This window comes from Manacus candei, unplaced genomic scaffold (assembly GCF_025592945.1).
Source record: "Manacus candei isolate 608988 ecotype Guabito, Panama unplaced genomic scaffold, ASM2559294v1 h1tg000047l, whole genome shotgun sequence".
NCBI lineage: Eukaryota > Metazoa > Chordata > Aves > Passeriformes > Pipridae > Manacus > Manacus candei.
Genome location: NW_026138095.1, coordinates 5,885,311 through 5,910,736, shown reverse-complemented (window position 1 = coordinate 5,910,736; position 25,426 = coordinate 5,885,311). Strand labels below are relative to the sequence as shown.

Genomic DNA, 25,426 nt, shown 5'->3' with positions numbered 1-25,426 from the left:
TACATGACTGGAATTTGACCTAGAAGTTAGTGACCTGTTTGAAGAATGTGTTTACAGCTCCTGTAACTCTGAACATGTCCTTTAAAGCAGTCGTACTAATGCTGTTACAATCCTTTTTACCATTTTTGTGATGAATTCTTTAAGAACTAAAGCCAAACAAACTGTATTAGCAACACCAGCAACTTGCTCAAATGAAACAAAAATCTACTTTGTGATCACATGGCAATCAAAAATAACATTAATTAGAAAACTAAAAATGTCTCTTATAAGCAATAAACTTCTATAAATGCTGCTAATGCTCAGAACACCTTGAAGGTTTCAAAGTGTCCCCTTGATTCAAGCCACAGCAACTCTGATCAAATTGAAGTACAGGAGATTCTGGAAAAGTGCTTTTTTTGCTCATAGTAATTGAAACCACATGCACAGATTTAGGTGCTAAACATCACACAGGCCCGAATCTGTTACAAACCTGCAAGATTCAGACCTGGCAGTGAAGCTTTCTATCCATTAGCAAGCATCTGAATGGTGTTTTAATACTCTTTTTTGTGTCTACAGCATATTGCACAGAGCTATTGATTTATATTTTACTTACTTTCTGTTAATGGAATGGAGATGATGACACCATTTCCTGTTCCTACCCATAAACGATTACAAGACACCATAAGAGCTGTGATTCTCACAAATGAGAATCCCAGTTTACCAGTACCTAAAAACAAAAGATGCTTTTCATCAAAAATTATGAGCAAGAATAATTTTAGTTCTACAATAGAGAATCTTAACTACAATTCCCAAACCACGCAGACAAGTAAATTCCCTCCCATTTCACACACAAACAAAGTAGAGGGGCACATTTAAGTTGTAAAGATAACCTAAAAGCCTACAACACTAATTAAGTTGTGAACCTACACTGCAAGAGTAACATTAACTATGAGAAAGCAAAAGAGGTACAACAGCTCCATGATGCTGCACAGTAAAATCTTTTGGGCCTTACCAAAAAACCAAACACACAAAAAAAGTGAGTTTCCAGATGAAAGATAATGGTTTCTCATCCATTAAAATTAATTCTCATCCATTAGCAGGATGAGGCAAGCACAAGGCTGACCAGTTTAGTGCAATGGCACAGCAGTGACTTGTGAAGGATTTCCCAGAACCCATTTACCTGTATTTGTTGTGTTATGTAGGTGGGTAAACTGCTCTTACATAGATATTAACAAAAACAAACAAATAAACAAAAAAATCAGGCAGCTTATTAGGCTCAATAGCAACAAAAGTCTGCTGTTTTGCCTTTTCTTGAAAAAAAAAAAAAAAAAAAAAAAAAGAGGTATTTTTTCCAGGCAAGTAGTGGATTCTTCCTATTTTCAGTTAAAAAAAAAAAAAAGGCATTGGTACAATAAAAAAAGAGAAATTTTTTGGTTTCTCTCTTGGTGCCTGCACAATCCAACCACTATTTCTCTCATTAGCTCTGAGTTTTAAGGGCACTTCAGACATCAGGTAAGATCAACAGACTGGAACAGACGACCCATCATTCTCATCATGCTTTGCAGTCTGACTTAGGCTTCTACTTCCAGACTCAAGTTTTCACAAACTGATTTGCCTGGCCTTCCACCCAACCCAGTGAGAATTGCCTGCTCCAGACAGCAAGAGGTGTCAGAACACAGCAGTTTTTCTCAGGAACTTACCTAGCATTTTGCTGACGTAGGGCTCAATGTCCACGTCCTGCAGGTGCTGATAGGTGTGCGCGTGGTAGAGGCGCAGGGTGGAGTCCAGGCGAATGGACACCCAGACCCCATCACCCACCCAGGCCAGCTGCCTCACTTGGCTCTCCCTCCTTGGGTGGGCATCAAAGGACTTCTATGAAACATTGGAGTTTAAAATTCAAAAGATGAAACATGGGAAAGAGTAAGAAAGATTTCTCTGTTACTCTCAGACCGCCTGTACCGGCAATTTTCTTAAGTCAACCACAACCCTCTGATCTGCAAGATCACAAGATACATATTTAGCTTAGTTACAACTACCATATGGTGTTGGTAAAGTAATAGTAAAATTGCTGGTTCCTTTCCTTGGGTTTGAGCTTAAAGCTGTAGTTTCCTACTATGTCTTCATTTACACGTCACATCCCGGCCTGCTCTGGCTTCTGTCTCCCTTCAACCTGAAGCCTTTTTGGTCTGAGGTCCTGCTGTCACAGCACAAGATACATGGGCCCAAAAAGTGCTTCTCTTCCTACTTCTGTCATGACTTACTCTTACATACAAAACCACCTGTGCAAAATACACACTATCCACCAGCAAAACAATCAATGTCACTATTGCATGAACTTAATTTCATTTTTTTCCATATACACACAGCCTTCACAAAAACAGCTTATTAATTGGGTGGTTATTATTTTCAGAATTGCTGAGCAGTCAACCTCAAAAGATCTGGATCCTGTCTCAGGCCAATTAGCAGAAGCTGAAGCATTAATATTGCTAAAGGCTTGCAGAAAGCCCAGCCACCTTCTGCACTCGAGATGTCAGGTACAGATAAGACACTGCAGAACATTACACACCCTACATAAACAAACTACTCTCTAACTGGAGGGAGAGCACATTCAAGATTAAGTCACAAACCCCTAAAGTATGCAAAGACAGATTATAGAGAAGTTTACAGGTAGGTGGAGAATAAAATGAGGCACACACAGAATATGTTGGGAGCTTGTCTCACAAGCTCTGCACAAGGACACTTCCAGTTCCTGGCCAGCTAGAGGTGAAGAACTAAACCACTCAAAAATTGGTTTCAATAACTGAGAACTGCCTCATCTAAAAGTCTTCCAAAACAGTGAAAACATCTTAAGAAAACGTAACAAGATTTCCCAAAACAAATTTGTTTGGTTGCTTCTTTCTGTACTGATTAACAAAACAGGTGTTCTCTGGAGTTACTCTGCAGTTTGAGCAGCAGCATTAAAACACCATTTAATTATTCTCATCACCATTTTAGCTTACCTCTATTTTCATGGCCTTTGGTTGAACAACATAGATTTTGTTCCTGTAGCCACACCAGACTTTGTCATGTACCACTGTCATGCACCGGATCGAGTGGTGCGGCCGGCCCAGGTCTAAGAGGTGATAGTTTGTCAAATCCCACTGACCATCTTGGAGAACAGAAGGAAAAGAAAAAGCAAAACTAAACATTGGTTCCTATGAGTTCAAGAATAACTTAAAAAGTACACGGCCTAATTTTTTAAAAGCACTGTAATAATCTGGATAAGTCAATACAAATTCATGGCTTGGTTCCTCATTAAATAGCAACTAGTTATAGGAACTACCGGTATCCTGAATGCTATTTTTTTTAATAAGGTGGTACAATGATTCACGTTCAAAACACAGCAAAACATTTTTTAAAACAGCAAGTTACCCAGTGCTAAATGCACTGCTTGGCCAGGCACCAGTGTACATCACAACACACAGCCTGAGGCACTTGCTGCCTTGGCTGAACACGGAGATGTTGGCCAGTGCAGCAAGATTTTATGTTAAATATGCTGCAAGATCGTAAAAAAAGGCCCCTGAAATCTTCTAAAAGCATACTAAATTTGCTCATTCAACACCAAGTAAAATTCTTCTGTAGACAGAGCTAAGCCCCAGATCATCACTGACATTCATTAAAGATCCTTAAGGATTGTAGGCTACTACAGTGAGTTCTTAAAAAAACCCAATAAAACAAAACCACTAAAAATATAACTTCATCCCAGATGCATCTTTCCCAGTATTTGCATTAGTGTTGTGCAACCTCTTTACTTCTTTTAAATGCCGAGCATAGGGATTTAAACATCACAGGGAAAGGAGTAAATGAATAGGGAGGTTGTGGAAACAAGCCAACAGATAAGTTCCAGCTGCTCATAGTGAGACTTTCCCCTCCAGGTCCTATTTCTGGGGCTGGTTCAGAAGTGGTTTGGGCAGAAATTCTGAAAGGATGCTTAAAAAAAGTCTCCTTGAAGGACTTGGTCAGAGACAATTAACACTAATTAAACAGAAGACACAACTATTGAGCATAACGAAAAAGCAAGAGAAATGATAATCAAAGTGGACTTTCAAGTGGCTTTTCACTATTTAGTTCAGATATATCCCATTCCCCAGTTCAGAGCAAGCAAAAATTCCATTAATGCACCAGGACAGTGTAAAAATGGTACTTGAATCTGCAGCTGAAATAAAGATTTCTCAAGGTAACCTGTAAAAAACATTCCCACTGGGGAATACATTATCGAAACACTACTCAGAAATGGCACATTTCTTTCCTGAGTACTGTTACAGCTTCACTGGTTTCCAGATCTAACAGAATGCTTACCAACTCCTCGGTGAAAGATTGCCAGTGTTCCATCAGCCAGTGCAACCAACACTATTCCTTTTACATGTCTGGGGAGAAAAGGAGGCACAACAATAGGAACTGTTAGACTGCACTGCTCAAAGGGCAAGTTTAAAGTAAGGTATAAACAGCATATTTTTACAGCCATGTTAGCCCTACTGTTTTGATTTCTACAATATAGCTCAAGAAAAGGGATGTAGCAAGGTGTCAAAATCCAGTTCAAAAATCTTGAAATATAGTTAGCTACAATGCCTGAAGAAAACATCATGGATAGAACCTGTAACTGTTTTGAGTAAACAGCTACAGCTCATCATTTGGGCTACATATTTCCAAGAGATACAAGGTTCCTTTCATTTTCCTTACTCCCCGAATGTTTTCCACTATCCCTCAAAGAGCATGCAGGCAGTTATGGCAACTGACATTCCCAATATCTGAGGAGGAAATAAAAAACTACTTTGAAAGTATTTTAACAGAAATTCATTATGATTTACATGACATTCTTTCAGGACTTACACAATACTGAGAATAGAATCTTTAAGTTTAATGGCATGAACACATTTCCTCCACTGGGCCACTGACGAATGAACATACAGGCTGCAAAGACAAATCAGGAGGGATTAAAAGCACTACCAGACAATAACAACCACAAGCAAAACCCCTACAACTGAAATCCACAATCAAAGGGAAAATAAGTTTTCATCTTCCACTGGAAACTACGTACAGACTGAAAGGAAGAACTGCACGAGCAGCAGAATGGATTTTTCAAAGGCCTAAAGCATTACAAACCTCTTTGCAGATCCATTTGTAGTAAAAAGCACAATATATTTTTCTAGCATAATAAAATACTGAAAGTTATGGAATTATAAGACCATAACTATTTCTTTGACTACAAAAAACCCACAAAATTTTTCTGCAGATGAAAGTGTTATCCATCAAAAAGAGCTTGCTAACCACCTACAATGCTTTCTTTGAATTCTATAATGCCTAAATGCAGCAAAGCGTACGAGGTTTTGGCTCCCTTGAGATCTTCCTGCCCTTAATCTTGACTCCAGACAGTTATCAGGCCTGTAGGCACAAGAAGCAAGTTTAAAGCAATTATTACAAATAAGTTTAACAAGATTATCACTTCCTTACCATCCGTTCTGTGCTCCAAGCCACATGGTCGGTAAAAGGCTACTCATTTTCTGTGCTTCTTCTCTCACTAGATCTTGCTCATTTGGCAAAACTGCAACATCTTTATATAACTCTGACTCAGTACTAGAAAAAAAACCCAGTTAAGATACATTTAATGAAGTGCACAGATCACTCAGGCTACAACCTAGGCATTTACTTCATTGCTGCTAATTCCTACACTGGCTTTTGAAGTACTTAAGGTGTAACTGTGCATGAAAATATGATACAGATGAAGTGACAATAACAATGAATTTCTTCAAGTGGACATTTTCTTATACAAGGAAAATTAGGTTCCATTCAAGCCTGTCAATATTGTTGATCTCTGAGGAACAGAAGAGTCACAAGGCATAGTATGTCTTGTACCAAGACTATTTACACAAACCTCAACACACTTAACAAGAAAAAAAAAAAAGTAGTCATTTTGTCTCCATGCTATGTTCCCACAAACACTATATTTTTCATTTTAAATACATTTTAAGAGGTATGAGGATTGAGACTATGTACTTAGGCTGGTACACTGGAGATGCTTCTGTTGTATGCTGTACTCCCAAAGGATCTGTAAAGACATGCTCTGTGTAGACTCCAGTTTGTGCAATATCAGCTGTGTCTTCTCCTGTCCCTGCATTGACTTCTGTTGCTTCTGTTGCCTCCTCTGCTGTTGGAATGTTCTCATCTACTAAATTATTTTCATTTGCAATGTCTATGTAAACAAAAAAATTTGAACAACTTTTAACAACTGTGACAGAATTCTCAATTATTTAAAACAGCAAGAACTTCATACTTAAAACTGAAGTGACCAGACAGTCACAATCCAGATCTCATATTTCATCTAACAAGAAAATCACATCAGAAATACCCAAACTTTCCCAGGTTGTACTGTATAAACAAATGTCAAATGCACTTGAAATACTTAAATTTAAATACTTAAATACTTAATGTATCAACCCAGCGACTGATGGCACAGACTGTCCTTTAAGTGATTAACTAGGACAGCACTGAACAAATCCAACCACCCCATACCCATTGCCAGTCACATCACCATACAGCTCTGAAGGGCATAGGACAGAAAACAGGAAGAATGTCTACAAAATAAGCAGCTTCACTTAAATCTCTGCTAAGACTTGACAAAATTCAAGGCATTTATTCACCTTCTCTCCAGTCATTTGTTGGCAAGATCTGCACTTCAAGTACTGAATAAATTAAAAGCTCTCTTTAAACCATGCACAAGAGAGTTCTCTCAAAAACATTTGCAAGAAAGCAAATGTTAGTATCACCTCCACGGAGTTTTCAGCAACAATTACACACTGCAAGAATGCCAGACTCATAGGCCACAGAATATTTGTTTTATGCTACCCCAGCTTACAGACACACTGTTATATTACGCAGTTTCACCGTTAGTTTTCAGTGACACCCGAAGGTGTTTGGCCATCCCTGACAGGGTTGTGATGTTTTCCTACCTGACTGTTTCTCTGCCACTGGGGAGCCCCCGTTGGCATCCTGAGCTGCAGGTGCCCCCGTGAGCCCCTCTGCAGTGCAGCCCACCACGGTGATGCCCCCCAGCAGGCTGTCGGTCTCAGCAGAGCTGTTGCTGGTCATGCTGCCACACAGAGAGGACTTGTCCACCTGACTGGGATCTGCTTCCTGAGACCCTTCCTCTCCTGCAGGATAGTCTGTCTCCCTTGCCCCTGGAAGAGATTAAACCCATGTGTTTTTCACAGGGATAAAGCTGAGTCACTTATCTATCTGAACTTCAAACTGAATGAACTCTCCAGCACCTGAGATCAAACGTGCAGATACTTATCCACAAGCTTATTTTAGCATGATCAACAAATATAAAAGATATTGTCACAAAGCTCACAAAACAAAGGTAATATCTACATATGCTGCACACTTGAATTGTCATACAACATAATTCAATCTGCAGTTTTCCAAACAGCTTATTTCAATTTTAATTACATTTTCTATTAAAATTAGATTTCATAACAATGCACATATGCAGGGATACCTGCCTACATATTTACAAAGAATTTAGCTGCAGTACAGCCTTTGTTCTGGAAGAAAAGCTGTTTTTTCTCTTGTACAACCTCTTCATACTTTTAAGACTTATAATATTCTCAATGCAACAAGGATTCCCTCTGCAGGAAGCTCCAAGACTTGCTACTTATCTTCAAGAGACTGAAGAGATCAAAAAAGCAAACTACATTGTTCTTTTTGTGATGTTCACAGTTCCATGAAGCACTGACACTATTGCACCATTTATAACACATCAAATAAAATAGTTACTCTTGGCTGCTGACATCTCTCTACCTTTGAGTTAGTTTAGGCCAAGAGCCAACTAAAGAGTGGAACAGTAAAGTAGAAATGCAATAGTTTTTGGTATAACTAAATACTTCCTTTTGCTCTGTTGCTGTAGCATTTTTATCACACCAATTCACAAATCTCTGGGTTTTCACTCAGCACAAGAAAAATCTGAATAAGAAATAAAAAAGGAGGAACTAAACATCCCAGGTCTTTACCTGGCACACTGGCAATACAAAGCACATGAGAATTGCAAACAATGAAACTGTCCAGAATATTTCCTGGTTGATTTGCATCAATTATGATAACTTTTGTAGCAGAATGTGTGCTAGTACAGATCCAAACTAGACTGGATAATTCTTCCTGATGTTTCAGTTCCTTCTGCTGATCCTGAAGGAGAATAAAGGCAGAATAGAAATGAACAACAAGAAGGGGGACAATAAAACTACTACCTCTGATCTTTCATGTTCTTACATTTTCAACTACAGAAGTATACATAAATATATGGTAAGTTAAATATCTTGGTTGCCATTGTAAAATTACATGGAGCTACTTGTTCTCTATGAATTTAAAATATAAACCTCCCTCATATTTCATATTTGCATAAAACATATAGAAAATCATTATACTGCACAATTCTAGTTAGAAAAACGAACACTGCTGACATGCCAGGTGCCATACTAAGTGTAGCCACAGATTAATGTGATGTCCCAAAGATTAAAGTCTTTGTTTTTATACCCTTAATATGAATTCCATTCATGGTAGTCAGAACATGAACAGTTTTGTCATAAATGTTTTTTAAAGGAGGCAGCAGTGGCATAAGCAATGCATCATTTTGATGTAAAATTTATTTACTCCTCAGATTTGCCAACAAGCTGGCACAGTATTTTTGTAGTTGGATTCAATAACCCAACTATCTTGGGTTGATGATTACCAAGAAAAATCTATTTGTTACCAATAAGCCTGATTACAAAATACTTCATCATTCTACTGATAAAGATGTTTAACTATATAAATTTATTAAATGTCTTTACAGGGACCTTACCTTGAGCTCCTGGTCTAGTTTATCTAAGCTACTCTGAGATCCTGTTTGCTGCTTGTTGCCATCTGCATCCACACCAGTCACATCATTGTAGAACACACTGGCACCAACCACAGACCCGCCGTCCCGTGTTTTCCCTCCTGACAGGTTCACCCCTACAGCACACCACAGCTGGGAAGAAAAATAAATATTTCACTTGAATTCTAAACTTAAAAAAAAAAAAAAAGACACAACCACTGTTAAATATGCTAAGTAATACCAATATTTTGTATAACTGCAGTCCATTTTAAGGCATTCATTACAATTAAAGTCATGTACATTTCTACTGAAGCTTGAATTCTTCTTTACTATGCTTTAAAAAGAAACTACTTAATTTCAAAAAGAACATAATTCAGTCTAAGTTAAAAATATTCAAGCTATAGCTTGTCCAAGTCTCTCTATCACCACTGGAAATATCCTACCTTCATAGAGGTATCCTTCTCATCTAAAGGTCTCAGGTAAACAGGTACAGGCAAGTTTTTCATCTTATTTTCACCCTGGCCACCATTTGCCACCTAGGTTAAAAAAAAAAAAACAAACAGAATGGAAAAGCTTTTTTACAGTCTTTGGAATCAGTTGCTCAGACTTCACTAAACAAGATTAAGAGTTTTGCATTGTTGTTTTCCTAGAAAGATTCTTTACTGCAAAAGTTCAACAAAAAAATTACCAGAATCACTTAAAAACAAGCTGTGAAATCATATTCCATTCAAATGTCCCAAAACATGAAGTTGTCACCCTTACACATGAAAACATGATACCTGTTTGTACTTCTGAGGTAGACTCCAGCCAAATGCTTGCACCCTGCCATCCTCCTTCTGCACGTGTGCTTTCACCTGGCGATACTGCTCCCTCTTCTGCTCCCTGCGTGAGGCTAAACTGGCTTCAGTTCTGGAGAAGAAACATGATTGAAAAACCTCTTTAGAACTCTTTGTGCAACGGGAGTTGCTGTTAAACTCAATAATCAAGAGCTCTGTGGAAGCACTGGGTTACCAGAGACATCCCCAGGTCTCCTGTGGGCTGTTTCTAAGGGACCGGTAAAAGACAGGCACAACCAGAAAGTCTGTTGCCAGGATCCTTACAGAAAATTAACTTGGGTTATGTACCTCTACTAGAAGCTTTAAAAGTTGTACATCAAAAGAATATATTTTCAAAGAGAAGCACAGGAGGAAAAAAAATAATTACAGATGCTTGTTAGCCTGACTCATGTTATTTTCCACTGAAGTACCTGTACAGTTATTGCTTAGCTACAAAACTTGCATATAGAAGTGTACTTAGTGCTGCCTTCTGTGCCTAAATGCACTTTTATGAAAGACAGTGACATTTACCAAGTAGAATATTACTGTCAGGTATCCAGAGTACTCACCCACTGCTGCACCTTTCAGCCTGCACTGTCTTGAGTTCTTATGTATCAGCACTCACTTCAGGAGAACATCACACTTAGCAGCATGTTAAATCTCAGAGGATTAAAAGAGTAAACACTTGATAGAGCATATCTAGTATTATAAAACTAAAATGTCTTACTCTTCACTGAGGAATTCAAAGGCTTTAGATTTGTCACTGGGTAATTGAGATAAGGTGCTGCTTCTTTTCTTGACTGACGGAGTAATGTGCGAGGTTGGAGCATTGTATTTAACATTGACAGGAGGTTCTGGTTTCTTTGCTGTATTGCTGGAGGAACTGAAGAGCCTGCTAAAACTAGAAGAAAGAAAAAAAAAAAAAAAAGAGTCAAGATTTGTCAGATACATCCAGATTTGACTATGCAGGCAAAACAGTGCATATGCCAGCCTGCTCAAGACAGTTAAACTAAGAAACTGGAGCCCAACATAGCAGCAGCCACCACACGCTCAGCAACACCCCCAAAGCACAAAAATTCATGTCAGTCAGAAAAATTCCTAAAGAATTATTATCCCATTTGTTCATCAAATTTAACGGGAGCTTCATCTTGAATTAACATCTACAGGGAACCAACAAATATTAGGATGTGAACATCACACCTGGAAGGCAGGTTTAAGAAGCACATTAGTTCATGCAGAGAGCACTTTAAAAACCCCACCATTTTCTAGGCAAAAAGACAGATTAGTTATCAGCAAACCACAACATCAAAAGGATTATTCGACAAATATCTTGTTGTGAAAACCAATGGTTTAGATTTAAAGAGCTTGAAGTTAGCAAGGACAATGTAACAATCACTAAGTTGTACTTCACAGAGGAAAAGGAAGTTGAAATAAATGCAATCCACACATGCTATTCAGGTTTCTACTATTCATCATAAAGAATCCAGAAAAATGTTCAGGACAAGAGTCCTGATGCATATTCAACTAGAAAAACGAAATTAAAAATCAAGCACTTTGGCATTTAACTTCACAAAGTGCACAACCATGTGATGCAGCTTACGATACATTCTGTCTTCTAGACCAGTCTTACCGAGCTGGCATGCTGGGCAACAAGAGGAGAACAATTAAGACATCTTAAAGGATAATTAGCTAACATACACAAATGTGCCAGCTAATTGATTAGAGTCTTTTATCTATTTTTGCCAGTGACTTGTGTTTCAATACTTACAACTGCCAAATGCTCGATCTCTTCTTCTCTTGCATGGCTGGATTTTCTCTCGATGCTCTACAAGAAATAAATTCCAAGTTTACTGAGTAAACACCAATTAAAAAAGGGAAAGGAACAGAATAGGGTGTAACTCTAAATTTTAAAAAAAAGGATAACATATCAAAAGTAACAAAGCCTGTTTCTTCACATTGCCACTTCTATTCTGACCAGAACTGAAATTCCCATGAGATCAACTGAAACTACATAATATACTCCATCCACGTTTCCTTGCATCCCAAACACCAGTTGTGTTTGGGGAGTGCTTTTCAGACAGAAGAGACAAACCTGTGTAACACTTTGCAATGAAAAGTGTTTGCTAAAAGAAAGCAGCAAACCATTTAAATTCTTCTGCCTCCCGTTTTTAATATTTTAACCATTGCTTTTTCTTTTAAAGCCTCTAATTCTTCAACATATCAGTAAGTAAGTGATAAAGTGAGCGTTCTTGAAGTCACAGATGCGTTAACAGTGATAGGAGAGGGTTTTTACAACAGACAATAGCTAGAGAAAAACAAGCCATATCTGTTGGGAATATGCATTTTTCCAAAGGCTGACAGATATGAGGACAATGGGAACAATCAGGTGCCATTGCTGTACGTGGCCAGCAGGCAGCACCACTGACTCTGGTATGGCAGGGGTATCTACAATTATCAGCTTTTGTAACTGTTCCAAAATGCACACATTTCTTCAAGGGATGCTTATTTTGCATCATATGAAGTAACAAGTTTTCACTGAGGTCTCACCAAGAACCCATTTTGACAAGTTATATGCCCATAATTTAAAAAACAAAGTTATTCATGGGCATGAGGGAGACAGGTGGAAGACAATTAACCTACTGACCAGATCACCCTGCAGCTAAAAATGAGGAGGCTGTAAAATCCAAGGAGCTCTGCCAAAGATTTTAAAAGAGCCTTTCACCTGATCATCTCAGTCCATCGCACAGCTTCCTGGAGCTCCATCAGCCTCTCCTTGTACTGGTTCCTCTCCATCAGGACACGGGCCATCTCCACCCGGGTGAAACGCTTCCGCTGCGCCGTGGGGACGTCGCTCTGGGCACACAGCAAAGCAGACATGGAGGAACAAAGGAGAACAGCAGGGCCTTGCAGAGTCACCCTCTGCCTTCCCACAGGAGTCAGTTCAGGCCACAATTCCAGATTCCAAACCATTTGGGGCCTTTGTAAAACTAACTCAATTTTATCTTCCTCTCCTCCCATCCTTTGTATCCGATATAATCTGAATGTGACACAGTAATGGGCAGAGAGGAAAGCAGGAAAACTAATCACTGTCAGTTAAAGTTTACTTGTGCTCTTTAGATCTTCTGTCTTTTCTATTCATGGAGAAACTTTACTGACACTTACTAAGCAGTAAAGCTTGGCAGCACTCACTAAACACGTGGACTTTTAATGTCCCACTGTGAATCACACACACAAAAATACACACACACACATACACCTACATCATCATCCTCTTTAGCTTTCTGTCTTGCTTCCTCTGCTTCTGCACGAGCTCTAAATACAAAATAAAAAACAGCTGCATTAAATATCACAGTAGGGTTTTTTCTTTCTTTTTCACAACCAAGGAATTAAACTTACTTTCTCAGCTCTTCTTCCAGTTCCTTGTTCTTCTCTTCAAGCTTTTGTTTTGCTTGTTTTACAGCCTCCAGTTCACCTTGTAGTACATCCTTCTCACAGGTCAATTCGTCCACCTTTGCTATCAAATCATTCTTCACTACATTCAGTGCATTTCTGCACAAACATGGAAAATACACCATTACGAGGATGATTGTGGTCTCATAGTTCAGCTTCAAGCCTGATTTTATTCCCAAAGACCTACCCATTTCATAAAAGCTGCTGCAAAAAGGTACAGCTTTCTAAGAGATCAAACCCTGCCCCCTCAGGTCATAAATGTTCAAACACATTCACACCCCTGTATCAGAAAAAAGTATTGATAAATCAGTTTGCTTGGAATAAACTCCTCCACAGTGCTCCAATGGATTTGCTTCTGCACTTACAGCTGTTCTGACAGGAGCTGACCTCATTAGGACAGAGCACTGCATTTCTTGTAGCCTTACAAGGATAAAAAAAGCTTTTGCTTCTTAGGTCCTTAATTTCTAGAAGAATACCAACTCAGCTATATACTCAGCCAAATACACCTACAAATTCAAAATACTCATACCAGCACTACTCTTAGAACTGAAAGCACATCTGTATAATTTTGACTGTGTATGAAGATATTGAAGATATAATGAAATAACAAAGGCAGTATTTTTACATAAACAGTCTCACTTACTTTGTCTCCAACAGCTGAGTGTTTTCCAAAATAAGGTTTTCAACCTCCCGTCCCATTCCTTTCCAAAGGAAACAAACACATGAAATTAGCAAATAAAATGGATGTTTTCATGAAACTGATGTTTTGTTATTGTCTAAAGCCAACTCAATTTTAAGTATGACAAACTTGTAAAGAGAACTGTGAGCTATCTGAAGTTCCAGGTCCAACCTACCTTCTAAAATTAGCTTTCCCCTCCACCTACTCCCAGTTTGACTTCAATTAAAGGCATCCCTGGTTAGTGACCAGTGCTGCCTCCACCTACCCTATATATTTGGAAGATGTTACAGTACTAAGTCAAAAACCAAACACAGCATATACTGCAGAAGTATTAGTCCACAAAATATTAAGTTTAAAATGCTCAATTGTCTTTTATACCACATTAGATACAAAAGTATATCAGTTATAGACACAAGACATGCTGAATAAAGCTCAGACTGTGAAAGCCCTGCAGATTTCCCCAGAGCAAATGATACCTTACCAAAGAAATTATGGTCTTTAATGCCCATGCATTCCATGTAGAGCAAAAACAAGAACAAGAAACATTTCATGTAAGGTGTAGTATGAGCGAAGAGCAATAAAAAATTTAGACTTATGAAGTAAGAGCGAATTAAAACAAAGCCACCACCAAAAGTCTGAAGTGGAATGTGATGTGATTAGAAGCAGGATTTGTAAGAAGGACAGATGTTGAAGAAATTAAGTCTGTCACAACCATTTCTATTGGTTAGACCTCTTATAAAAATCAGTCATAAAGTCTCTCATTTTCTGTGAAATAATTTAGAAGCACAGTACTTGGAAGAAACGCTAATCCATTCAGGAAACATTTCCAATTAATCTACTACTGTGGAAAAAAGTGAACCTATCTTTTTATGGCCACTTTGAGGTTACTTAAACTTCTGAAAATCAATTTCTTACCCTATTTTTGGCACAACTAGTATAATTTGCAGGATTTTAGAAAGAAACTTTCAGGAGAGAATAATTATTTTGCATTTTGCACAGCAAAATAATTACCACAGTGATAACAGCAGAAATTATGTTAATTCAAGACTAACATAATGAATGAGAAAGGTATCTTAATGGTGGAGGCCTTTTAAAATACTTTACAAACACAATCTTCTAAGAAACTTTGGTAACAGAAGACTTAAAAGATATTTGGATAACAAAGAAAAAAGGTATCTATAAATAGACATGCAAGTCAAAGTTGCCTCTTGAAATTTCCCTCTCTGGTTTTTGGATTAAAAGTAAGTGACATTTAATAGTGAAGCAACTTAGATCAGTTATTGTTAACTTCATGAATATCTGGAGAAATCCCCTACACTACAGTCATCATGAGCTTTTGTTCAAGAAGCTATTGCTTTTTAAACATTTTCAGTATTCACAGATAAAAGTAGGTAGGATCATTTCCAACAGGTTTCAGGATCCTTTATAATGCAAGAAAAAAAATTAGAAAGCCAGAGTGCAAAGGCAAAAAAAAAGTTACCAAGCAGGAAAAAAAATGCAGAGAAATGTATTTTATGAGAGCAGCAGCCAAGAATGCCTGACTGGAGAAGCAACAGATTTCAAAGATTTTTTTAAAAAAGAAGCATACACACCAGAATATTCCCCTGGGTATGCAGCCCAAGAGAAAACAGATTAGAGAATCCCAATTAACTACTTTGACAGAACTCCAAACTGACGTTTAATGCTCACTCAGAACAGATCCAAATGCTTGAAAAACACGAACTATCCTGGATGCAGATGTGGATTTTCAGCTACTGTTTGGACTATGATTGTCCTCAAAGTGAAATGACAGTTCTACAGTAAAAATTTGAGACCAGCACATTCTGCATAACAAACTCTGGTATCATCCTGTGCTTAGCCTGCACATGCTGGTGCTTCCAGCAGCAGTTTTACAGAAAATGGTAATAAAGTCAGTGACAAACCTTTGATAAGTTATAGCATAAGGTTATTTTTGGCCCACAGAAAACAAAGCACTGTGAGCAGGACAGTCTGACAGTAATTTGATTGGTTTAATCAATTTATCACATCATCTAAGGTATGGAAGTTGCTCTATGTTATTACTTCTCCAGTACCTGTATTTTTGCATGCAGAATGTGTGATTAGTTGTCCCTGTGACAATGGAGTGACAAGAGTTTTGGATGAAGTATGTTCCAGTAAGGATGTGGAGATCCTCACTGCTCAGCAGAGTGACAACAAAGAAAAACCATCTCAGACTGGAGATGGGCCCATTACTCCCAGTGAGTAACACTTTGCAGAAATGTCACCTGCCTGATGTAAAACATGTTTCTGGTGAAACACTGAACAACCAGAAATCCAGATTGCACACAGGAATTCTAACCAGTGCTAACAATCTGTATTTTTGCTGGGTCAGAGGACAGAAGCAAACAAGCTGCTGATTGTCTCCACACAACCCATTTCTAAAACACCCAAGAGCAGCATCTGCATTTTATACATTCCATAGTACCAGCCTGCATTATTTCAAAATGAGGCCTGAACAATGATATGGCCATAAATATCTTGTTATGCTGTTTATAGTAAGATCATTCTTCTCATGACCTTTTTGCTCTTGATCAACTCATGTTCCCCAAACTCACACTTTGTTCAGTCAGCACAGAAGTAACAGAAAGCTGCTTGGACAGGGAAGAGAAATGTGGGTTTCCCCTCCCCTTTCAATTAATGGTTTGTTTCTCAAATTACCACCATTGCATTTTGCTGCAATTCTCTTTGAAGTTAAAATCCCTAAAGAGGTGATAAAGCCAGGCCATTACAGATCAGGCACAATCTGAATTAAACTACCTAAAACTAGTTGAAGGCAAAAATCCTTCCTTGAGATAAAATCCTGGTGTCAGAGAACATGTAGGGAGAAATGAAATAGGGAATAGTGTAAGAAACGCCCCAAAAGATTAAAGTTTTATTGAAAGAAAGAACAAACACTCTCTCCTGTTTGAATTCCAATGACTACCTTAGGATGCTACTCAAACGATTTTAATGCAAATGAAGCCTAACAATAAATCCAGCAAGAACAATTAAGCACTCCACTAACAAGGAAAATTCCTGTACACAGCATCTTTAAATAACCTTCCTTACCCAGCAAATCTGCACCTTCATCCACATCTCCAATTAGGCCAGAACCAGCAGATGACAGCTCTTCAAAGAGTGACTCTGTGTTACGGTCAAACGCTTTGTTCTCGATGCCTTTGGTAGGAGTGCTGCTCAGGGAATTAAACAAGGCATGAAAAAGCAGAAAGAAAACATTCCCATCATGAAGAAAGTTTTTCTCTGCATCTTTACCAATAGTTCATTTGTTACCCCCACCAAAACCCAGTAAAATTGTCAACAGCTTTCAGTTGCCTTATAAGTCCTAGATTCTATTTTCAAATGCTACATTGGCATCAAGGTCCAAAACTTGACATGGGTGCTCGTATCGAGCTGGTCAGGATTTTAATAAATTAAAGCATATCAAGTTCTGGTCTGTAGAAATTCAGCTCCATCAGGACTTAGTCAGCCCAAATGACTAAAGAACAGACAGCTCAGCCAAACTGGAAGTCATTTAATATAACAAGAAATGCAAGAGAACCCAGTAGTCAGAGATCAAAATATTCCTCTGGCCAGAGAAGTGGCTCCTTTCACACAAAGCTCTTACACCATTAACATTCCCTGTACAAGGTAATTTTTTCCATCTCATCACAAGAATGAAACACATAGACACAAAATGTATTTGAAGGATTTGTGACCACACTTTGAATTGTTTAGAGCTTACCTAAAAGATCAGGCACCCCTGGCTACTAAAACAGCACTTGTTTATTTTTATGGGGCTACAGAGCTTTGGAAAGAAATTATACACTTCACAAGCAAAAGTCTGAAAGGGAGCAGACTCAGACAAAAGTTCTGTCAAAACTGGGATTCCACCACCAGAATCTCATAAATAAATGCTGTAATATTTGCAAAGCCAGTCATAAATCCAGATTTTAAAGATACAGGTGAAGACACAAGGGTCTAGTTTAGAAACTGCTAGTACTTTGAAATCTTCACCTAGGAAGAAAAGGCCTTTCGGAACAGACCCTTTGTTTGGAAATATGTAAAGAATATTTAAGTACTCTTAAGTCTGTTATAGCATGAAATACCCTGAACATTCATCAGGTTTAACAATAGAACAAAGAACTTCTGTTGCATTTAAAACCTCCTGAGGAATTTGGGGAAATAAGGTCACAGAAGTAGGAGACTCATTACATAATGCAGGATCTTAGTCTGGTAAAATTTCTTAACAAATTACAAGTTCCAAACTGAAACGTAATACACTCTAAAATTTGTCTTCTTACTCAAATCACAACACACAACTTACCTGGAACCCTTATATCCACTGAGATCTTTATCCATATCCAACTCTGGAGTTGACTCAATGATTGCCTGAACTTCTGATTTTTCTTCATTTTCATTTCCCCCTGAGGCAAAGCAAGTGGTACAGCTCCATAAACAACATCACCATGACATTAACCACATGTAGTTGTTATTGATCAATCACCAACTCATTAGATTTCTGATCAAAAACTTATCAAGGTAATTAAATGAGAAAACCTGCAGATTTTGATACTCTATGGCAGACACTGGAATTTCCAAGTCTCTCTTGAATTTAACATAAGTCATCCAACAGTAGTTATTTCCCACCATTTCTGCAACTGGAACCAAGATGTCTATCATCTCATGCCTTTTTGTGTCTAGCTAAGTTCCAGTTCAAGGAAATGTCATAAATAATTTCAATTCTGAAGAAAAAGGGACTAAAGCCACCGATAAACAACAGACTTCTCTCTTATCAATATTCTGTACTCCTCAAAATATTGAGTAAAAAACCCCAACGTTTCTCGTTTATGGTACAACAAGATATTTAATAACTGATTAAATATGAGGTCCACAGTAACCATACACTAAGAATTTAAAGCAGCTCACCAGTGGACACATTTCTTGTCTCTTGAGCTGCCTGTACTTCAATATTCTTGCTTATGTCCACCTTCTCATTCGACATCTCTGTGTCCTTTGCAAGCCCTTCAACATTTTCCTTCTGAGGAGTTTCAGCAGGCAGCACAGGCACATCTGAAGCAGCTGTGGATGCTGGAGTAGTACATTTGGAGCCTGTCTGGCTGACATCAGAGAGCTCATCCTAAAATTGTACAGTTACCATTAAAAAATGAACACAAATTAAAGTGTTACTAGAAAAGTTGGGCATACAAACCAAAGAACAGAACCCAAAATTCCTGTATTTTACTGAAGGCTATGCAAATGCAAAGAAACAGGAACAGAAAGAATACTTTAAGACAGTAGAGTCATCTTTAGACTACGGTTGTTTCACTTCTCTTAAAGCAGCTATAACTGCATAAAAAATGCCTTTATTTTTCATAGTAATGTTTGATCTCAGTTGATAATTATAGTCACAATCTCAGGGTGCTTTTAGTTAAGTCTTCCAGACAACAAGGAGCATTCCCACATTAATAATCCTTCTACAGCTGCACAGTGAACTGCTGAATCTTCCCAAAGCCGTCATAAAACTACTTGTTCAAAATGCACATGGTATCTTGAAACATCTTCTTAAAAAGCAGAGATCAAAGCACTGATGCAGAACATGGATTTAACTATATAAAAGTAAAATATTTCACAGAATCATAATCACAGGGACCTTAAAGACCATCCAGTTCCAACCCCCTGCCATGGGCAGGGACACCTTCCACTAGACCAGGTTGGTCCAAGCCCTGTCCAACCTGGCCTGGAACACTTCCAGGGATATTTGCAAGCACTTCACTGACACTGTTTCTATGTGCTTTCCAGTCTGAACTGCAATCCCTGAATGACACTGGGAATGAGACATGGAACTGCAGTGACTACCTGTCCAGTTCTACTTCAGATCCACTATGGAACACCAGTAAATAGCTCCTTAGAAGCTGATTCCTGGCAACAATTTACTTTGCAGTGGCTGTATCAGGGCCCCAAGTGTGGCATTAATTAAGGAATTAATCCAGCTGCTGGACTCCAGATTATGACCATTACTCAGAGCTACAACAGGCACTGGGTGGGAGGACAAGCTAGACCCTGTTTGACACAATTAGAGGCCACTACCTGAATATACCAACAGACCTTTTCTGGACCTTCTCTCATCTCCTTCATTCACATTTTACCCCTCATTCATGGCTAGATCCACACCAGCATCCAGATGTCTTAAGGATGACTTAAACAGCACATGACAGTGAACAACAGCTCACTGCAGACAGGAAAACAAATTGGTCTGTTTAGGTCAATATTTTCTAGGACACAATGTTACAGGAGTCTTGTTGGGAAAAATAAAGATGCAACCTGAGGCTGCTGTGTGCAAAATGAAGGCAGGATGGTAAGTTTTGATAAGAAGTTATTTTAGTGTTTTCCAAAATCAGGGGGTATCAGAGGTGAAAGCAAAGTCCTGGAAGTCTGTGACATCTAAAGAGAAAGTGTTATCACAGGATACCCAAACTTGTCAAGAATGAAGCAACTTCAGATTTTGTAAAGCACAAATCCACTTACTGCTAGGATCCCTTTTTGAGAAGGAAGTGAAACTAAATTTTAAGGTTATTTAAAAAAAAAACAACACAAAAGAGATCTGTATATAGACACACATTCCCTCATTTGCACTTAGCATAAGATTACTGAGAATTGTAACTCCTGAATGTTTACTTTTGGAACTTCCTCGAAAGACAAGATTTTAATTTGGGAGGGTAGGGAGGAAAACACACATTTATGTATATGTAAAGCTTGTATCCTATAGCTACACTCCCACATGGAATTTACCAGCCCTAGAAACACAATTCAGCACTTTCAAGACCTGCCTATCAATTACTGACAGTTCCCATCCTTTGTCAGTAAATTTCAGGATAACCAACTATTAATATTTGATAATTCTGACAAAAGTATTCAGAAATACAATCAACTAACGGATGCCTCTAAAGGAATAAAAGAAAAGGGGAAAAAAGCTACACAAGTTACCCAATTGCCTTTTGAATTGGTGGAGTTCAGCCACTGGGTAATGATTCATAGTTCAGTGAGCAGATACAGAAGGGAGGAAGTGGTGCCCCTTACCAAGGGGATCCACAGTTCACACGAACAAGGAATAAAACCTCAACAGAGCTGTTGGCTCTGTTCAAACATTTCTACATCTTTGTATTCCAAAAGCATCCACTGACTGATGCAGCACAGACTGATCACTGACATTCACACACAAAGCTCAAGAAAAACAGCTTGATAGCACAAGAAAAAACAGCGAATAAAAACAATGCATGGAAGGGTCCTTTCCTTAAGGGCATTTCAAATCATCTCATCTATTTTATATTTCTGACTTTATTTATCTACGGTATTTTTTCAGATTACTCTTGGAAACCACACGGATTAAACTATCATGAATGTTTAATCTAGAACTAAAGAAAATGAAAAGCAATTCCATTAAGTGGCACTGAATTAATCAAACTATCTCAAAGCCTAAACATTTGAAAGTCAGTGCTGTGTTGACTTTGTAAATTTGACCTTTTTTGGTCATGTTTCTAAAAGACTTTTCCTTAAAAAGAAAAAAAAAGAAAAAATAGCTTAAACCCTCAATAATTAAATCTGAAGGAGTAACTTGCCTTCAATGCTGTGCAGAAATGAGCAGAAGAAAATGAGTGGTACATAATTGTGTGTTATCTTACAATGATACCCAGCAATGTCACTACTGTACAAGCTACAGAACGCTCAGGGTTTTTCTCCTGGGTTTCTCCCTGCCACCCATTCTTTGTGATACTTATACAGGAAACACTGACCATTAATGAAATGTTCATGCATGAAGGGAATAGGACAAATTCAAGACCCAAACTCACGGCTAGGACCATTGTTAAGTGTCAAATTTTTAGAATCAAACTCATGTTGTTACTTTGATATGTTTATAATTAACCATAATTTACACTTCCCATTATGTCCACATGACCTCTAGGGGGAAAAAAAATGGGTTCCTATTATTTCTGAATAGCTTTTTTAGTTCTTATCAGTTAAACATTCCCTTGCTAGGTAGTTATTAAGTTCACTTAGGAGGAAATTCCCCCCAGCTGTATGCCTTTCCAGAAATAACAGTACTCCCATAGTATTCCAAAAAAACTCATCAAGAAACACATAGAGAGGATTTACACATTCTGGAGTTCTTCACCCTGCAGATCCTCCTCCTGCTGTGCTGCGAGTGCAGCCGAGTCCTGACTGCCAGACTCATCACACTCCAACACCACTCCCCCATTTCTCCATTCCTGCAGCTTGTTCTGTGCCACCCTCTCACTGCTGGAACACAGAACAATTGCAGGAATTCTACTCAGACTACATGTAAGGGAATTCATAATAACAGGCTAATCTAGGAAAGTTAGGTCATTCTCAACTCTGTGGCCTACCTACACCATACACCTGGTAGTAGGCAGAGCAGAGCCCATGTAGTAACCAAAGCTTTCCTTCTAAAGCACTATTAATCCTGTTTACACTACCTAGTTACATACCTAGTGCATAAAACCAAGTTGGAACCTTTGCAAAGGGTCCTCAGCCAGAAAGAAAAGACCCACTGCTGAGAGTAAGATCTTAACTAACCTGTATTAACCACTCATTCAGAAAATGCAACCCAAATTCTGTTTATTCCAGTAAGAAAGCTCCCTCAAAGCTCATTCAAGTAAGCAACATGGTTGGCTTGTACAAATATGATTTAGGGGTTCCCTCCTCCCTTTCAATTTGGTTTTTCTTCATCCTGCCAAGGATCTGTTGTGGGAGACAAGAAGGCAGCCAAGCTGTGCTCACCTTCAGGCTGGTGTGGGACCGGGGCTGGCTCAGCTCGTGGAATTTCCAGTGCTCTGATGCAGGTGTTTCTGCTGCTTCTCTCTGAGCCTCAGGTGTGAGAAGGGCATCTCCTGGAGGCAATGGGAAGATGCCCAGTGATATTGGACGCTCCTTCCTGTTTGAAAGGGAGACAGGTCTCATCAGCCATTTCACATGTCACACAATTCACCTTCCTCCGAAAATCAACAAAGAAGTGGTGAAATTATAGGAAGGAACATCCATATACTGTTTGAATAAATAAACAGTGGAGCATGCACAGTATCTAACAATTTCTCATTTCACATGATTGCAAACAGTCAATTCCATGGCTTTAAATAGCAGTTATTGATTTACACTGTGGCTTATCAATAGCAAACAAAAGTTTTACAGATTGAATACAAACTAGAGTCCAAGACAAAAATTCTCCTTATTTCAGATTAGTTTTCAGCAGCCACTCTTAAAAACACAATTCTGCATGTTTTTCCCCAAATTACAGTACCATGTAACTTCTACAATGGTAAACAGCTAAATCATCGACTGAAGCATTTGTCAAAGTTGTAAATAATCAGCTTCAACTCCAACTCTTCTCAAAACACAGGGTATTTTATCTCTGCAGATCACAGAAATCACATGGATTTGTTTAAGTGAAAAGAACTGGGTCAAGGAATTACTGATGTTAAAACCAGCCCAGCCAAAAGCTGTGTAGTTTTACCCAAGATCAGTTCAACACTCTTTCATCCTAAAGCTGCACAAAAGCTTGTTCCAGCAAGGCAAGTTACTTCATCCCAACTCTTCACTCTTTTCACTTCCCTATGGTAAACAACATTTGGAAATTCCAAAGGTTTGTATGTTGACCCTCAAAAAAAAAGTCCCCAGGTCAGTAGTGTGATCAGTGAACAAAAGGATTCATTCTTCCTGCCAGCAAGAGACAAAACCATTGTGTGCAGTGCCATTCATAGGATGCTACAGACAGCCCTGAAAAGGAAAAATATCAGCCAGGCCTCGAACTGAGATAAAGCAAAATGTTTGTTCAGGCAGAACAATGTAATGCAGAAAAAAAGAACTGTAATCAACTAGCACAGCTTTAAGTATACTAGAGGCAGAAGATAAAAGTGCCCACAAGAGATGGCAAAGTTCTTGCAATTTGGCATTATGAAAGGTCAAATCACAAGCACATGCACTTTCTGTTGCAAGGCTTTTCACAGATTAAACAAAACCCAGGCAGAATTCTGTGCAGAATTAGTATCTGCATATAAATTATATGCAAAAATATGACAATGAGTGCTGAAAAGCAAACACTAAGCATTTTTGGGGTTTGTTTATTTTGAAGAAAAATTAGTCAAGAAGGGATTTTATTTAACAATTAATCAGTAAACTCCTTTCGGTAAATTTTTCATTGCCAAAAACACAACATTCAAACAGCCAACAATTTTAACTGGCATGAACCTTTCTGGTACAGGTGCACAAAAGATGCTCCTTGTCACAAAAGTCTTTGCAACTAATTCTCAAATTGCAGCTGTCTTGGCCTTTTATAAATATTATTCCAAGTCAGGTCGTTAATTGGGAAGGAGTTGAGCAGGGCAAAGTAGGCAGCAAAGTGAATAAAGCAAATTCAGTCACGGTTACAAAATTAAAACCATCAGATAATGTTCCAGCATCTGCAAACTTGACTGTGCCGAAAAGTCCTCCTGAGAAACCCCCCAGGGCTGAACGGAGCTGGATTCCAACATTCCTGCTATTGTAGCAGGTTCTGCTTTTCTTTAGATTTCCCACAGCTCCAATTCGTGTGGGGAACAAAAGACACACCACAGAGGCTGAGATTGTGTCAAAGACGGGCTGAGACCGTTTCATTGGATAAGAAGTGCAGGAACAAAAAGGAGGAAGAAAAGCTGCCCTTCAGTGGGCAGATAAAGCTTGTTCTGTGAGGGGCTGGCCTTGGGCATCCCCTCCTGGGCTGTGGCTCCAGCACGTTTCCTTCCTTGCAGGACATGCCACAGATTTCACCTTCCTTCCAATCTTCAAAACTGAGAATATTAAATGGGTACCAAAAATGTTCACACCTGGCATTTCTTTTTTTTTTTTTTTTTTTACAGATTAGTTTTAAATAAATCTTATAGTAAATGTATTTTTATGTGCTAAACCACAGTTCAGGTGCACTGCAAGGCTACACAGTAAATGGAGTTTGCAAAAGAGGCTGATTTTGGAAATGAAGGTGAGTGTCTGCATTAAAAGAAATTACCTGATTAGACCGAAGCAATTTCACTTTATTGCACTGATTGTTGACCAGAAAGCAAAGAACCTCCTCTGCTCCCCCAGTGCCCAAGAAACATCCAAAAATATCACAGTGAGCAGAACGGAAACAAGTATTTTAAAAGCTTAAACTAATATTCTGAAGTGATGTACTGAAGCATTCACAGGAACCTTTAGGATAAGCAACCAGATGCTCAGTTCTAAAATCCGACTAGTGTTAAAAAATAGAAACAATTCTTCTACAATTAGATTCCTTCAGCCCATATTTTTATTTTTTTTTTTAATTAATAAAGACTAAGGAACTGAATTCTAATTTCTGTAATTCCTGAACCAAATTACTAGAGGCAGGAAAAAGCATTTCCCCAAGCCCCTCAAATTCATTAAACACTCTCCATGCAAAATGAGTAAAAGTACAAAAAAAAAAAAAATCTGTTTCTTAAACCATCTGACTGCTCAAATCTAAAAAAATTTCATATAAGTTATTGAACACAGAATATTGAAGTTCAATATTCTGCTTTGTGGTTTTTGGTTTGT

General features: G+C 38.4%; 1 protein-coding gene across 4 annotated transcripts in view; it reads right to left on the bottom strand.

Moving 5' to 3' along the window:
* Positions 1 to 25,426, bottom strand: part of SPAG9 (sperm associated antigen 9) — a 61,964-nt gene that overhangs the window by 8,263 nt on the left and 28,275 nt on the right. For all 4 annotated transcript variants that reach the window (XM_051797997.1, XM_051797998.1, XM_051797999.1 and 1 more), the window contains 22 exons: positions 22,625 to 22,778; positions 18,755 to 18,965; positions 18,153 to 18,252; positions 16,898 to 17,019; positions 13,775 to 13,832; positions 13,078 to 13,230; positions 12,942 to 12,993; positions 12,404 to 12,534; positions 11,450 to 11,506; positions 10,409 to 10,582; positions 9,646 to 9,775; positions 9,310 to 9,402; positions 8,852 to 9,019; positions 8,025 to 8,196; positions 6,966 to 7,193; positions 6,013 to 6,208; positions 5,470 to 5,592; positions 4,849 to 4,929; positions 4,318 to 4,385; positions 2,979 to 3,127; positions 1,680 to 1,851; positions 593 to 706 (listed from right to left, as the gene is read on the bottom strand). In XM_051797997.1, coding sequence (XP_051653957.1) covers positions 593 to 706; positions 1,680 to 1,851; positions 2,979 to 3,127; positions 4,318 to 4,385; positions 4,849 to 4,929; positions 5,470 to 5,592; positions 6,013 to 6,208; positions 6,966 to 7,193; positions 8,025 to 8,196; positions 8,852 to 9,019; positions 9,310 to 9,402; positions 9,646 to 9,775; positions 10,409 to 10,582; positions 11,450 to 11,506; positions 12,404 to 12,534; positions 12,942 to 12,993; positions 13,078 to 13,230; positions 13,775 to 13,832; positions 16,898 to 17,019; positions 18,153 to 18,252; positions 18,755 to 18,965; positions 22,625 to 22,778 — 2,906 coding nt within the window. The remainder of the gene's footprint in view (positions 1 to 592; positions 707 to 1,679; positions 1,852 to 2,978; positions 3,128 to 4,317; positions 4,386 to 4,848; positions 4,930 to 5,469; positions 5,593 to 6,012; positions 6,209 to 6,965; positions 7,194 to 8,024; positions 8,197 to 8,851; positions 9,020 to 9,309; positions 9,403 to 9,645; positions 9,776 to 10,408; positions 10,583 to 11,449; positions 11,507 to 12,403; positions 12,535 to 12,941; positions 12,994 to 13,077; positions 13,231 to 13,774; positions 13,833 to 16,897; positions 17,020 to 18,152; positions 18,253 to 18,754; positions 18,966 to 22,624; positions 22,779 to 25,426) is intronic.